At 25.4% G+C, this 15618-nt stretch overlaps 1 protein-coding gene across 1 annotated transcript in view; it reads right to left on the bottom strand.

The window, feature by feature from the left end:
- LOC111624246 (hemicentin-1-like) overlaps positions 1–15618 on the bottom strand; it is a gene marked incomplete at its 5' end in the record, with an annotated part of 182045 nt that overhangs the window by 26141 nt on the left and 140286 nt on the right. Inside the window, 4 exons of the mRNA XM_023367059.1 lie at positions 1678–1733; positions 3475–3824; positions 9061–9348; positions 11886–12176. Coding sequence (XP_023222827.1) covers positions 1678–1733; positions 3475–3824; positions 9061–9348; positions 11886–12176 — 985 coding nt within the window. The remainder of the gene's footprint in view (positions 1–1677; positions 1734–3474; positions 3825–9060; positions 9349–11885; positions 12177–15618) is intronic.

Genomic DNA, 15618 nt, shown 5'->3' with positions numbered 1-15618 from the left:
TTTTTTTTTTATTTTTCGAAGCAATGGACCTTATTGCAAAGCTTTAAATGACGTATACCACAAAAGACTTTAATGGTAATGTTCAATCTGACGACAGAATGAGGCATCCGCTACAATTGTGTAATAATTTAAAGTATGATTAATGTTATGTGAAAGATAGATAACTGCATCTATTACTTGCTAAAAATAAAAATTTGTCAAATAATTTATTTAAATTAAAAATATGTAATTTATTTTAAAATAAATGCTTTGTTTTCCATTAAAAATATATTCTTTGTGATGTTAGGTTATTTAATGAGGAAAAATTTATCTTGATAGTCTTGATTTAATTATATAAAATAAATGGTAAATATATTTTAAATTTTAAAAGAAAATTATGTAATTTTTTTTTTAAATAAAAAGTTTTAAAAATAATTAGTTTTTATTTTTGTACACTTTTATTTAAGAGTGAACAAACTATACTGTTTTAAATTAAATTTTATCGCTTTTTTAATTAATTATTATTGAAAAATATAAGTAAATATTTTTAAATAGCTTTGAAAATATATAATTTTTATTATTTTCTATGTTATTTTAGAATAATATATAAAAAAATTAAAATTATAAAAAAAGGTTCTTGATACAGCAAGTTCACACAAAATGTACTACTTTAAACTAGTATTTATGACTTATTTATTAATTATTATTGAAAAAAATATGAATAGATATTATTTAAAAAGTTTTAAAATATAAATATTTTATATTATATTTTTAAAAATATGCATAATACTTAAATGTTTAGAGCAACATCAATTTTAGCTTTAGTACAAAGTATTTTTTCTTGTTAGAATTTTACTAACTTGTGAATGTGTACAAGTAACTTTTGAGCTTTACTAAAACTTAGAAATTTATATTTAAAAAAATATCCAAACACATTGACTTTCTAAATAACGATTTTATTCAGAATAGAGAAAGAGAAAAGTGTTTGAAAAGTATGAAAAGAAAATGGGGTCACATGCTAGTATATTATATAAAATTCGATATATAATTTTAAGTAGAAAATATATTTAAAAAAAATTCATTTTGAATTCTGAATAGATTCGCTGAATATTTATGAAGATAATTTTGAGTTTTGGTATAGTTATTAAAGTTTGAAATTGGTTTCAGTTGTAAACCCTTTGCATGTAATGAGTTATTATATTTTGGGTAGTATATAATCAGCTTATCATGCAATTTCATGGACTTTAAATCAATTCAATAGGAGCTTATAAATCTAGTTGCAACTGTATCAAATTTAACATTATATTAAGAGATTTTACATAATTATTTAGTAATTATACGAGAGCATTTTTATGATGATGATGCATAATAATAAACGAGGAAAACTTTAAACACGAAGAAAAAGAATTGTTTTAGATAAATTCCCATTACTTTAAATAGTTTTTCTTAGTTTTAAAACATGATTTGAAGCACAAAAATTTTTTTTTTCCTTTCAAAAATGAATAATGCACAACAATACCTTTACTTGGTAGTCGACAAGTAAAGCACTTTACCTATTTGCATCATAGTATGTAAGTGTGTGTGTGTCTAAGCTTAAGATGAAAGTTATCAAGACGAATGCATTGACATATTAAATAAAGTTTCTTAAGCAAACATCATCAAAATTACATGCGAAAGACTCATAACTTAAACACTTACTTGTCTGTCGAGCCATTTGCTCTAGCTGATGCTACAAAATATAAATACATACATATCTATAAGATGCGATTAAGTAAGTACAATTGCTCTTATTTTAAAAAATAAAATGAAAGCGGATGTAAAAACAATTTATTTTTCAAGAACGTTCGCTTCGCTACGTGCAATTTAATTAATGCGCGATAAAAATCNAAAATTAAAACGACATTTTCATTAACAACAATTAAAAAAATAATAATTATAAACTCTTAAAAATTAAGAAAGTGACAAATTTTGGTTTAATTTTTTACATTTTTTTTAAACAAATTCTTTTATAATTTTAACATAAATATACATAAAAAATATATCAATAATTTAAGCTTAAATATTTAATTTAAAATTAATTTTTTTTTTAAATCATCGCATGATACACGCGATTAATCTCATGTATCTTAACACATTTACACGCAAGAAACGAAAAAAAGGAAGATTCGTATTGGATAACAACAAATAACGGATATTAAATTACATCCAATTACGTTAAGCAATTTTTGAGATAAATATTCTTCGAATATTAGCGTATATATAAGTATAAAGAGCTTGGTGTTATAACTGATTCGTCAACATCATCGATCGCATTTCTCCAATAATTAGAATAACTCAGGTGGATGTGAAAAATGTCAGTTATTTTTCAAAGAGACACCAACATCCAATCTTTGGAAAAACGAATACATCCTGTATCCCGTCAATTACATCACCTACAATTTATCAGCGACAAACCAAAATTACCTCTTTCTGATAATAGGAGTGTACACATGGCTGACAAATGTCTACGGTTCTGTCTATTGATGCGTACATTCGTTAATCTCGTCTTCATTCGTGATTTTCTTTCAACCATAACGACATTGCTGTCTCTTTTTTTATTTTATTTTATTTTTTTTTTTATTTTTCGAAGCAATGGACCTTATTGCAAAGCTTTAAATGACGTATACCACAAAAGACTTTAATGGTAATGTTCAATCTGACGACAGAATGAGGCATCCGCTACAATTGTGTAATAATTTAAAGTATGATTAATGTTATGTGAAAGATAGATAACTGCATCTATTACTTGCTAAAAATAAAAATTTGTCAAATAATTTATTTAAATTAAAAATATGTAATTTATTTTAAAATAAATGCTTTGTTTTCCATTAAAAATATATTCTTTGTGATGTTAGGTTATTTAATGAGGAAAAATTTATCTTGATAGTCTTGATTTAATTATATAAAATAAATGGTAAATATATTTTAAATTTTAAAAGAAAATTATGTAATTTTTTTTTTAAATAAAAAGTTTTAAAAATAATTAGTTTTTATTTTTGTACACTTTTATTTAAGAGTGAACAAACTATACTGTTTTAAATTAAATTTTATCGCTTTTTTAATTAATTATTATTGAAAAATATAAGTAAATATTTTTAAATAGCTTTGAAAATATATAATTTTTATTATTTTCTATGTTATTTTAGAATNAAGACTTCATATAATATATAAACGTTAAGGAAAATTTGATTAGATTTTTTTTCTCTTTTAAACTATTTTTATAATAAATAAATAGAAGAAAATTTTAATAATAAAAAGTAAATTGTTTAGGTATTTTTAATATACATGTAGGGACGGATTTAAATTTGTTGTCCTAAGCTATAACATAAGAGACCTCCCCTCCATCAAATAATAATAAACATAAAAGTATCAAACGTTAAACAGTAGTCTAAGACCTCGTGTGTTTAAATCTAACCCTATACACACCTTTATAACTATATAATAATTTTAAAAAGCCTGCAGTTCATAAATGAAAATATCTTTAATATTTATATGAAAATATGTCTCACCAGTTAATTTTTCAGGTTTTTGTAGTGTACTAGCTGTTAAAAAATTGGGCGGACTTCTGCCTTTTTTATTCGAAGCATACAAAACTAGACGTAGAACAGCTCCACTTGGCAGATCTTGAATATAGAAAGTCGGTTGGACAGAAGTTATATTACCCTGTAGGCGATGGTCTGTAGTGTCATATACTTCCATTGTAAAAATCTGCGTCAATCCTCCATTGTATCCTTCGCTGCATTCAACTTGCAAAGAATCTTCTGTGTGGTTAACCATGGAACAATTGTATAAAGCCTCAGGAGGTCCTAGTAAAAGAATAGATATAGAAACACTTAAAATTCTCATAATTACTCTTATAACTTTTAATAATATTAAGACAAGATATTCATCAATTAGACACCATTATTAAAAGATAATTAACATTTTTATATATGTACTTTTTTTAAAATTAAAATTACAAATAGATAGAAAGAAAATGAAGATTATGCTTTTTCTCACAATTTGTATAGTCTTTAAGAGTATATCATATTGCAAATTGGAAAAAGTAAAAAAAAAAAAAATTGAATTTTAGAATAAACAAAATTATAGATTTGCAAGAAAAGAGGAAAAAAAGTCTTTACTCTATCAAGAAAAGTAAATAGTAGTTATATAAATATTATTGTTACGCAAGAAAGTAATTCCAATGGTTCCATCTAGTACAGACAAGCATTTGTTGTACAGTCGAATTTAAGGAATCAAGAACATCTGGAGAAGTAAAGACGATTGATGGAGGTTTTATCCTTACAAAAATGTGTCGAGAGGAGATTGTGGAATTTCTTTCAAACTTGTCAATCGAGGAAATGGAATAGAGGAATAGTTGTAAACAATCACTTTGCATGATTTTTTTGGTTTAATGTTATGATACAATTCTTGAATTTAGAAGTTAAACTGACCGCATTTAGAGGCGAGAGCCTTAAAAGTTCTTATATAAAAGCGTGTAAAAACAATTGGCTTCTTCCCAGGATAATTTCCAGAAAACAGATGGTATGGATATAAATACGCAGAAGACATCGACAAGTAAAAATAATTTTTAAAAAAATGGAATGTGGAGAGATTGATCATGACATGTAATAAGATAAAAGTGGAAAAAAATGATAGAAGTAAAGAAAAAAATGGTGGAAAAATTGATTCTAACTGAAAGAATAGGACCTCGTGATACTGTCATCAACAGACAAGTAAAGAAAAATTAAATAAAAAAATATATATTAATGATCCTAATTAAAATAAGGTATATAATTATTAAGCTTAAATTATATAGAGAGAGACAGACACTAAAAAAAAAAATCAAGAATAATGTAAGTCGTTAATAACTAAACTTTAATGTGTTTAAATTATATTAGTTAATAACATTAGATTGAGAAAAGAATAAATGAGCCATTTACAAAAGAGTATTTCGTATGTCAAGTTGAAAAAACTTCTCTTGTATTAAGATAAGCTATTAGATGGAATCAAAGATAGTATCACATATCATCGTATGGGGATTAGTTGCGTCAACTCTTCTAAGTCACGTCGTGATTTATTAGAATATTTATCTATTTAACACTCGTCAGATAACATAAGATGATACTGTAGTCTGCATCGCATTAACCTTTCTTACTTTCCTCACCATCAACAGCTTTTGCTAAGAGTGATTATAGAAAATAGCCCTTGTCAGTTTTAGAACTTTCAAGGGGGTTTTAGGAGTTTTCTCTACCTTAACAGGATTTTTATTTTGTTTTTGATTTTTTTTTTGTTCTTAAATAAAAGAACGATCTTCTTCTTTCTTTAGAATTAAGCAGACGGTAAGTTTGAAGAATACAACTCCTGGGAGCCATTATCCTCAGCCATTATAATCTGGAACAGAGATGCGGAGCAAATGTCATCTCCAATGCACTGTCAAGAATAAGGAAATATCTCGTTTGTGCTCTGTTGTGGAAAGAGGTATAATCAAAAGGTACTTGTGCAATGTTATAGGATCAGCATAAGATGCATTACTGTAAGTTGTTTTTAGATTATATAAAGAAAATTGTTCTAAACTCCTGATTGTGTTTACAATGATCTTCTATTAAAAGACTTCATATAATATATAAACGTTAAGGAAAATTTGATTAGATTTTTTTTCTCTTTTAAACTATTTTTATAATAAATAAATAGAAGAAAATTTTAATAATAAAAAGTAAATTGTTTAGGTATTTTTAATATACATGTAGGGACGGATTTAGATTTGTTGTCCTAAGCTATAACATAAGAGACCTCCCCTCCATCAAATAATAATAAACATAAAAGTATCAAACGTTAAACAGTAGTCTAAGACCTCGTGTGTTTAAATCTAACCCTATACACACCTTTATAACTATATAATAATTTTAAAAAGCCTGCAGTTCATAAATGAAAATATCTTTAATATTTATATGAAAATATGTCTCACCAGTTAATTTTTCAGGTTTTTGTAGTGTACTAGCTGTTAAAAAATTGGGCGGACTTCTGCCTTTTTTATTCGAAGCATACANTTTCTCTCAAATTTCTATTTGAATTATTTAAATACATTAAATGGAAAACATTCTTCAAAAATTAATTAATTAATTATATAATGAATTAAAATTTTATGTAAATATATATATATATAAATACCTGCTTGTATGATTGTAAAAATGCATGGTTCTCTTTGTCTTCCTACACTATTTGTACCCCAACATATGAGAGAACCATAATCATCATCAGAATTCGGTACGTAAGTTGCAAGACTTTTAGTTCCTTCTACTTTCACATTTGTTATATCTAAGCTTTTACCAGAGCTGTTGAATCTCCAACGAAAATTGATCTCTTCAGGGTCAGCATCAAGATTGCAGGAAACAAGAAGTGTCTCCTGCCTACCAACACCATAAACTTTCTTTTGGCCAATTTTGCACTCTGGTGCATCTAAATAAAAACACGTTATTCTTGATTAATTTCAATTTTTAAATAATTTTATAATTTAAAAAAATGTTCAATTTATATAATGAATGTGTCAAAGAGTTTCGTTACTCCATTTTTTTTACAGTTCTTATACTTTGTATTGAAGTAGAGATAAAGGCTAAGTAATCAAATAAAGTTTTCGACTTTTCATGTCACTATATACCTAGTTTTGAGTATGAGAAAAAAACTGTAGCAAATCCCTCAACAATATCCCTTGCTGCTGATAACGAAAGTATCTTAAATTGGTCGAAGGGTAGAGAGGAAACACACGTGGGACTTCATTTCCAGAACTGTTAAGAGGTAAAGACAGTCTATGGTTTTCCCATGTGACTAAGTCCCAAGCTGTACAGAAGAGTGTAGAAAGTAAAAAAGTAATTTAAACGACAGAACGTGCCTTTACTCGACAGTAACCCGCTTTGCTATTTTCTATTCTTCTCTACAAATTCAGAAAAAGAGTATTCTTTAGATATTTTGTCAGTTCTATATATCATTTGTTTGACTTTAATCTATTAACATCGAGGTTTCTTCATAAAAAAGTAATAATAAAAATAAAATTTAATTTTTCAACAATTTCTTACAAACAAAAAATAAAAAATTAACTAAATTTTTCAACTTAAATTGTTAAGAAAATAAATTGCTAGACAAACTTTAAAAACTTCTTAAATATTGTAATAAGATACAAACCAATAAATTTTACTTGACTTTAAACAAGTAAAAGTAGGTGTTGTTGGTGTTTTTTTTTTAAAGTATAAGTTGGATATTTATTTTCATTTTCACATAATTTTATTTTTCTTGTTTAGAATTTTGCTCTTGGGCCACTCTATCTTTAGCTAACAAGTGATATGTCACCTCTCTCTATCCTCTTTTACAAGGAAACGTATAGCACATGCCAACTTTGATGGGATTCTAAAGAAACTTTCTAAGAAAACAAAATTGTTTTTCTCACAAATTTTAGCAAATATATTCAACATAAAATATATATATATATATACTTTAAAAAGTCTACGTGTAAGGTTATATAGATAAATTCCATAACGTGTCTTAATATATAAATTTATACCTAAATTACGGGTTATATACAGTATAGTATGATTATGTATCAAAGAAGAAGATAATAAAGACGTAATATTATTTTTTTAACTTTCATCCCTTCAAAAATATACATAAAATATTTCTTCAATGTATTAAGGAAAGTGGAAAACAGATAAGACGATCAAACTTTATTTATTTATTTTTTTTATTTATATATTTTTTTTCCTTATAAATAAAGAATCTTATCACTTCTAAGATTTTCCTATCTTGCCAACAAACACAAAATTCAAGAAGCAGAGGAGAAATATCTAACGATATTAAATATCGAATTCAAGTTTCGACAGCGTAGTTCACGTCTTTGCAAGCTGTATTTACATATTGATGTAGTCAGTTCTATCGAGATCCTTCGTCTCTCTTTTCGCTCTCTCCCTCTCTCTCTTTTTTTATAAAGAGGAAAAATCTGAGAGTTAAACCTTTACTTCTTTATCGTTAGTTGTTCGATATAGACAGAGAAAATTGTTTCTGGTCTCGAAGAGAAATTTCATTCCAATTTACTAGGGATAAATGCTGTTGGCTAGAAGGGCACTGGGTTGAAGATACTAATCAATCTGTAGAATTTTTCTCTTCTTCAGAAACCTAATACTGGATTTCTTTTCGAATCGTTTGTTTCCAAGATCAAAATCAATTTTGAAGTAACATTGTGCTTTTGTGAACAAACTTAAGAACAGTTCATCACTTTTGCTTTTATGTGGATCTACTTATATTCATTTTGTGAAAAGAATCTCTTTTAACTGCAGAATATAAATTTTCTAGTATTAGTCTCTTACGAATTCTTCTTAAAATTGAGAATTTCATTTTCTATATTACATATAAATCGAAGAATTATTCATGTAAATACTTCATCACATTACGAAGTATTTACAGAATAATTGTAAAAAAATTATATATTTATATATATTTAAAGATAGTAAAAGAATTTGAACTTATCTTGGAAATTTGGATTCGGAATTATTCAAATTTAGTTAAAGTTTTGAATAAGATGATTAATTTAAATGTTATTAAGAAGGGATTGTATGTTAAATCTTCGTATAGTAAATGCAACGATCACGTCTGAGGTTGATTAACGTAACTGTTCCAGTTTAAGTGGTTCAAGTTTGTTGATTGTGTAGGCTGATAATCAATACAAATCAAGAATTATTTTCATTTCTATATTAAATCTCTTATTAAATTAGAGGAAGTTCATTAATACGTTTTCCTCCATTATAATGTATAAAAATATAAATCTATAGAAAATTTGCACTACAAAATTTATAAAAATTGCATTTATAAAAGCAAAATAAAAGAAAAATATTGCAAAAATTTATAAAAATAAATTATTTAAATATAATTTTAAGCCATATATATTTTTTAATTTTTCTCTCAAATTTCTATTTGAATTATTTAAATACATTAAATGGAAAACATTCTTCAAAAATTAATTAATTAATTATATAATGAATTAAAATTTTATGTAAAAATATATATATATATAAATACCTGCTTGTATGATTGTAAAAATGCATGGTTCTCTTTGTCTTCCTACACTATTTGTACCCCAACATATGAGAGAACCATAATCATCATCAGAATTCGGTACGTAAGTTGCAAGACTTTTAGTTCCTTCTACTTTCACATTTGTTATATCTAAGCTTTTACCAGAGCTGTTGAATCTCCAACGAAAATTGATCTCTTCGGGGTCAGCATCAAGATTGCAGGAAACAAGAAGTGTCTCCTGCCTACCAACACCATAAACTTTCTTTTGGCCAATTTTGCACTCTGGTGCATCTAAATAAAAACACGTTATTCTTGATTAATTTCAATTTTTAAATAATTTTATAATTTAAAAAAATGTTCAATTTATATAATGAATGTGTCAAAGAGTTTCGTTACTCCATTTTTTTACAGTTCTTATACTTTGTATTGAAGTAGAGATAAAGGCTAAGTAATCAAATAAAGTTTTCGACTTTTCATGTCACTATATACCTAGTTTTGAGTATGAGAAAAAAACTGTAGCAAATCCCTCAACAATATCCCTTGCTGCTGATAACGAAAGTATCTTAAATTGGTCGAAGGGTAGAGAGGAAACACACGTGGGACTTCATTTCCAGAACTGTTAAGAGGTAAAGACAGTCTATGGTTTTCCCATGTGACTAAGTCCCAAGCTGTACAGAAGAGTGTAGAAAGTAAAAAAGTAATTTAAACGACAGAACGTGCCTTTACTCGACAGTAACCCGCTTTGCTATTTTCTATTCTCTTCTACAAATTCAGAAAAAGAGTATTCTTTAGATATTTTGTCAGTTCTATATATCATTTGTTTGACTTTAATCTATTAACATTGAGGTTTCTTCATAAAAAAGTAATAATAAAAATAAAATTTAATTTTTCAACAATTTCTTACAAACAAAAAATAAAAAATTAACTAAATTTTTCAACTTAAATTGTTAAGAAAATAAATTGCTAGACAAACTTTAAAAACTTCTTAAATATTGTAATAAGATACAAACCAATAAATTTTACTTGACTTTAAACAAGTAAAAGTAGGTGTTGTTGGTGTTTTTTTTTAAAGTATAAGTTGGATATTTATTTTCATTTTCACATAATTTTATTTTTCTTGTTTAGAATTTTGCTCTTGGGCCACTCTATCTTTAGCTAACAAGTGATATGTCACCTCTCTCTATCCTCTTTTACAAGGAAACGTATAGCACATGCCAACTTTGATGGGATTCTAAAGAAACTTTCTAAGAAAACAAAATTGTTTTTCTCACAAATTTTAGCAAATATATTCAACATAAACAATTTATTTAAGCCAAAAATTTATTACTAAAATATATAAAAGTTACTTATTATCATTAATCCTTAAAGAAAAATTGATAACGATGCTTACTATGAAGACTTATCGATCTTTTCTTAGATTATTTTGCTTGGCAATGATTCATCTTCATTATGAAAATACTTTAGCAAACAATTTACATGAAGCTTAACGACTAACTAATCTTGTATATTTGATATTTCATTTCATTTGCAAACATAAGAATGATATAATTATGTAAATAAGAGCTGACACACGTGTTCGTTTAAGTAAAAGATGCTGATTTTGTTACACTTATTTTGCTTTAATGGAAGAAAACACATATTTTTAATCTTAATATAAAATATTACAACATTTAACAAAGTTTTAAAAGTTTAAAAGTGAAATTTTATTTTAAATTCCCCTATAAATTTAATATATCAAAAAAAATCGCTTTTTATGTCGTATTAATTCAGTTTTATATAAAAATTTTAATTTTAATTTAACTTTTAATAAAATTTTATAAGTCTACAAGTCATTTTCTTAATAATTTTGCATAATTTTTTGATTATTTCGCGTTAAAATTGCTATATTTGATATATATACAGAGAACAAAAAAAAAATCATCTCCCTCCTTAGTTTAGTAGAGTGTTGATATAAACTTAAAAAAAGACTATTATCGTTATAAAATAATAAAATAAAAGTACAAAGAAGAAAAGTTTTTATTAAAATTTTCTATAAGTATCTCGTTTTTTGGTTGTACTTTATATAATGGATACTTGTAACATTACAAGATAAAAAAAAGGAAAAGTATATATTGGTTAATATACAAAGGAAAAGCTATTTTTGTAAAGTGCTATAAACGAAAATTGGTTATGAGAAAAATTACATGAATTATATTAAAGTTTAAAAATGATTTTAAAGTTTTATATGTATATATTAAGTCCTCCTGAAGTACCATGTTGCATGCAAATGATATCGATAATATATATATCATCGATATCATTTGCATGCAACGTGGGTATTTCAGGAGGAAGATTCGTGATTTTTAAGCTTATATAAATTAGAAGTTTTAATAACAAACACAATTTTTCTTACTAAAAGTTCTGAAATGACTTTCTCAATCATGAATTGCTTTTTTTTATCTTATTTTTTTTCTATAAGGATCAAATGGTCTGATTTCTAAGGAACCAATTCGATTACTCAACAAATGAGAAGAAAAACTTTCTACTGAGTTTTACGACTTGGAGAAGCCAAACTATAAGAACTAGATAAAGAAAAAAAAATTGTGAAATAAAGCCTAAACAAAATGACATTCTTTCGACATTTATTCCAGCTAATTTACACTTTTATGGATATTTATTCTTATAGAAAAATCTAAAAATAAAATTCGATTTTCTAAAATGGCATCATACTTTATTCCACTTAATCAAGTGGAAAAAAACTACATATATTTTTTAAATAAGAATAATATAAATTTTATAAAATAAACTAAATCATAGGTTAGTTAATAATTAAATTTAATTATATTTACATCTTATTCTCAAGAATACTTCATTACTTCTTCCATGCCCTTCACTATTTGTAGCCATACAGTAGTATCTTCCACGATTAACTCGTTGAACTTTTTGTAGTACAAGGGATTGATTGCTGATCACAATTCCAGCTGACGTGTTTGTTCTCAATTCGTGGCCTTCGAAATACCAACTGACTTCTGATACCCATGGATTGGCTTGGATGTTACATTCCAGATACACATCATTACCTTCTTGGATATCACCTTTCTTGAATTTGCTCCCTAACTGCAATGACACTTCTGGAGTATCTGAAAATATCAAAAATATCAAATTTATTACATAAATTTTATGATAAATATAATTAATTATAATAGCTATCAATATTTTGGCACGTTAAGAGTATTAATTATCATGGACTGATATAGATTTGTGATACTAAGTTATAACATATAAGAAGCTTTTCCTGCTCTATCAAATAAAAATGGACAATACTTTTGTTTTTATTTTGAGAATGGAAGAGGACCCCTAGTAATATGAGGCCCTAAAATATCTCTCGTTTAAATCATGCGTACATAAACTAACATATTGTTTAACTTATGTTACTGTTACATAATAAGATATAAATTATGTTGTTGTGTGAGGCCTTAAATTACAGATTAGGGCCTCATGTTTCACTTTCAAAAATAAAACACATTTTTCATTATTTAATAGAGAAGTTTATTTTGTTTTAAATTAGTAAAGTTATAGCTTAGTGTGCCTTAAATTTACAAACTAAGCTGTGTACGTGTGCCTTACATTTATTAACAATGTTATTATTGATTAGGGCCTTGTTAATAAACTTAATACACATTTGAGCAGCTTAGAGCCTTGTTAAGTGAATTGGAGTAAAAATAATTTATAAAACAGTATTAAATAAAGACAAGACTTATTTTTGTTTCCCTCTTTTGTTTAAAAAAGAATCAGTTTTTTTAAAGAATTTGAGGATTGTTATCATTAAAGAACAAAAGATGTTGATATAATAAGACATGTAGTTTGTTAATATCCATAAACATTTACTTGTAATGAGAAAATAGCGAATAGGGTGTTGCACATCTGCAAACTTCACACAGAAACAAGCAACCTTTAACATTGCTACAAGCTCTAACTGGTTTGTATAATAACACATTTTCTTCAGATTCACAACAGATCCGTAATTAAATAGGCTACATGTCACATTGATAAATGCAATATCCCTCTTGATTATTATTATTTTTTTTTTTATATTAAATTTGTACAATTTNTTCTATAAGTATCTCGTTTTTTGGTTGTACTTTATATAATGGATACTTGTAACATTACAAGATAAAAAAAAGGAAAAGTATATATTGGTTAATATACAAAGGAAAAGCTATTTTTGTAAAGTGCTATAAACGAAAATTGGTTATGAGAAAAATTACATGAATTATATTAAAGTTTAAAAATGATTTTAAAGTTTTATATGTATATATTAAGTCCTCCTGAAGTACCATGTTGCATGCAAATGATATCGATAATATATATATCATCGATATCATTTGCATGCAACGTGGGTATTTCAGGAGGAAGATTCGTGATTTTTAAGCTTATATAAATTAGAAGTTTTAATAACAAACACAATTTTTCTTACTAAAAGTTCTGAAATGACTTTCTCAATCATGAATTGCTTTTTTTTATCTTATTTTTTTTCTATAAGGATCAAATGGTCTGATTTCTAAGGAACCAATTCGATTACTCAACAAATGAGAAGAAAAACTTTCTACTGAGTTTTACGACTTGGAGAAGCCAAACTATAAGAACTAGATAAAGAAAAAAAAATTGTGAAATAAAGCCTAAACAAAATGACATTCTTTCGACATTTATTCCAGCTAATTTACACTTTTATGGATATTTATTCTTATAGAAAAATCTAAAAATAAAATTTAATTTTTCAACAATTTCTTACAAACAAAAAATAAAAAATTAACTAAATTTTTCAACTTAAATTGTTAAGAAAATAAATTGCTAGACAAACTTTAAAAACTTCTTAAATATTGTAATAAGATACAAACCAATAAATTTTACTTGACTTTAAACAAGTAAAAGTAGGTGTTGTTGGTGTTTTTTTTTAAAGTATAAGTTGGATATTTATTTTCATTTTCACATAATTTTATTTTTCTTGTTTAGAATTTTGCTCTTGGGCCACTCTATCTTTAGCTAACAAGTGATATGTCACCTCTCTCTATCCTCTTTTACAAGGAAACGTATAGCACATGCCAACTTTGATGGGATTCTAAAGAAACTTTCTAAGAAAACAAAATTGTTTTTCTCACAAATTTTAGCAAATATATTCAACATAAAAAATTTATTTAAGCCAAAAATTTATTACTAAAATATATAAAAGTTACTTATTATCATTAATCCTTAAAGAAAAATTGATAACGATGCTTACTATGAAGACTTATCGATCTTTTCTTAGATTATTTTGCTTGGCAATGATTCATCTTCATTATGAAAATACTTTAGCAAACAATTTACATGAAGCTTAACGACTAACTAATCTTGTATATTTGATATTTCATTTCATTTGCAAACATAAGAATGATATAATTATGTAAATAAGAGCTGACACACGTGTTCGTTTAAGTAAAAGATGCTGATTTTGTTACACTTATTTTGCTTTAATGGAAGAAAACACATATTTTTAATCTTAATATAAAATATTACAACATTTANGGTTAGAGAAAAAAATTATTTGTTGTTTACGTAGATTTGTGTTTTTTTTTTAAATTGTATTTTCTCTAGAGATATTTTTCTATTTTTAAATAAAAAAATAATTACTTTTTTCTTATAATTAATAATTTTATTTTGTTTATTTACTTATAAGTTTTTTTTTCTGTTATAACATTTGTTTATGATGCGTTAAGTAGTAATAACAAATATGCAGACGAATCAGTTTGCATGTCTGTCATTCACGCTCTATATCTCAACTATTATTTATCTCGTATAAATAGTAAAATTTACATAAATAACAAAGCAATGTTACCATTTATTGTTTCCTCAACGAGCAAAATACTTTTAAAATTTATGAATAAATCATAAAAAGATAAATAAATAAATGTGTTTATATATATTTTTTTAAATAAATAATTAAATATTTTATAAGTTGTGTAAAATTTTGCATAAAAATAAATACATTTCGTTTATTAAAAGCGTAAAAAAACCACATTTTTTGCATTTCTAGGAGAGAAATCGTTAAAGTATAGAGCGTGATTGACAGATACAAAAACAGAAGTTATACTATTACCTACACTGGAAATCATAGATGAAACACGACGCGAGATGGAAGTATTTGCATAAGATACATCTATATATAATTCTAATAAATAGCTTTCATGTATGCATGAATATTGTTTAATGTTCAGACATACAGACCAACGAAAGCCTTTAATATATTTGATTCATTCATGAATAATTCTAATAGAATTATATATAAAATTTAATTTACTTCCAATTTTCTACAGATACATCTTTCTTATTTTTCTACGTTTAAATTATATAGTATATAATATTTATAAAACATATATAAGCAATATAGATTTATATGCTACAAAATTTAAATTTAATTATACTTTAACGTGAAAAATATTGTTAAAATTTTAAACTAAGAAAAAATATACTGTAAATTGGAACTAAAAAAACACAAAAATAATAGGATTTTCTATTGCTATTTTTTAAAATTTTATTTTATATAAA

The sequence above is a fragment of the Centruroides sculpturatus genome, unplaced genomic scaffold, assembly GCF_000671375.1.
Source record: "Centruroides sculpturatus isolate CEXI.00-Female unplaced genomic scaffold, Cexi_2.0 scaffold353, whole genome shotgun sequence".
Taxonomy (NCBI): domain Eukaryota; kingdom Metazoa; phylum Arthropoda; class Arachnida; order Scorpiones; family Buthidae; genus Centruroides; species Centruroides sculpturatus.
Note: the sequence above shows the minus strand (reverse complement) of the source record. Positions and strands in the feature narration are given on the sequence as shown.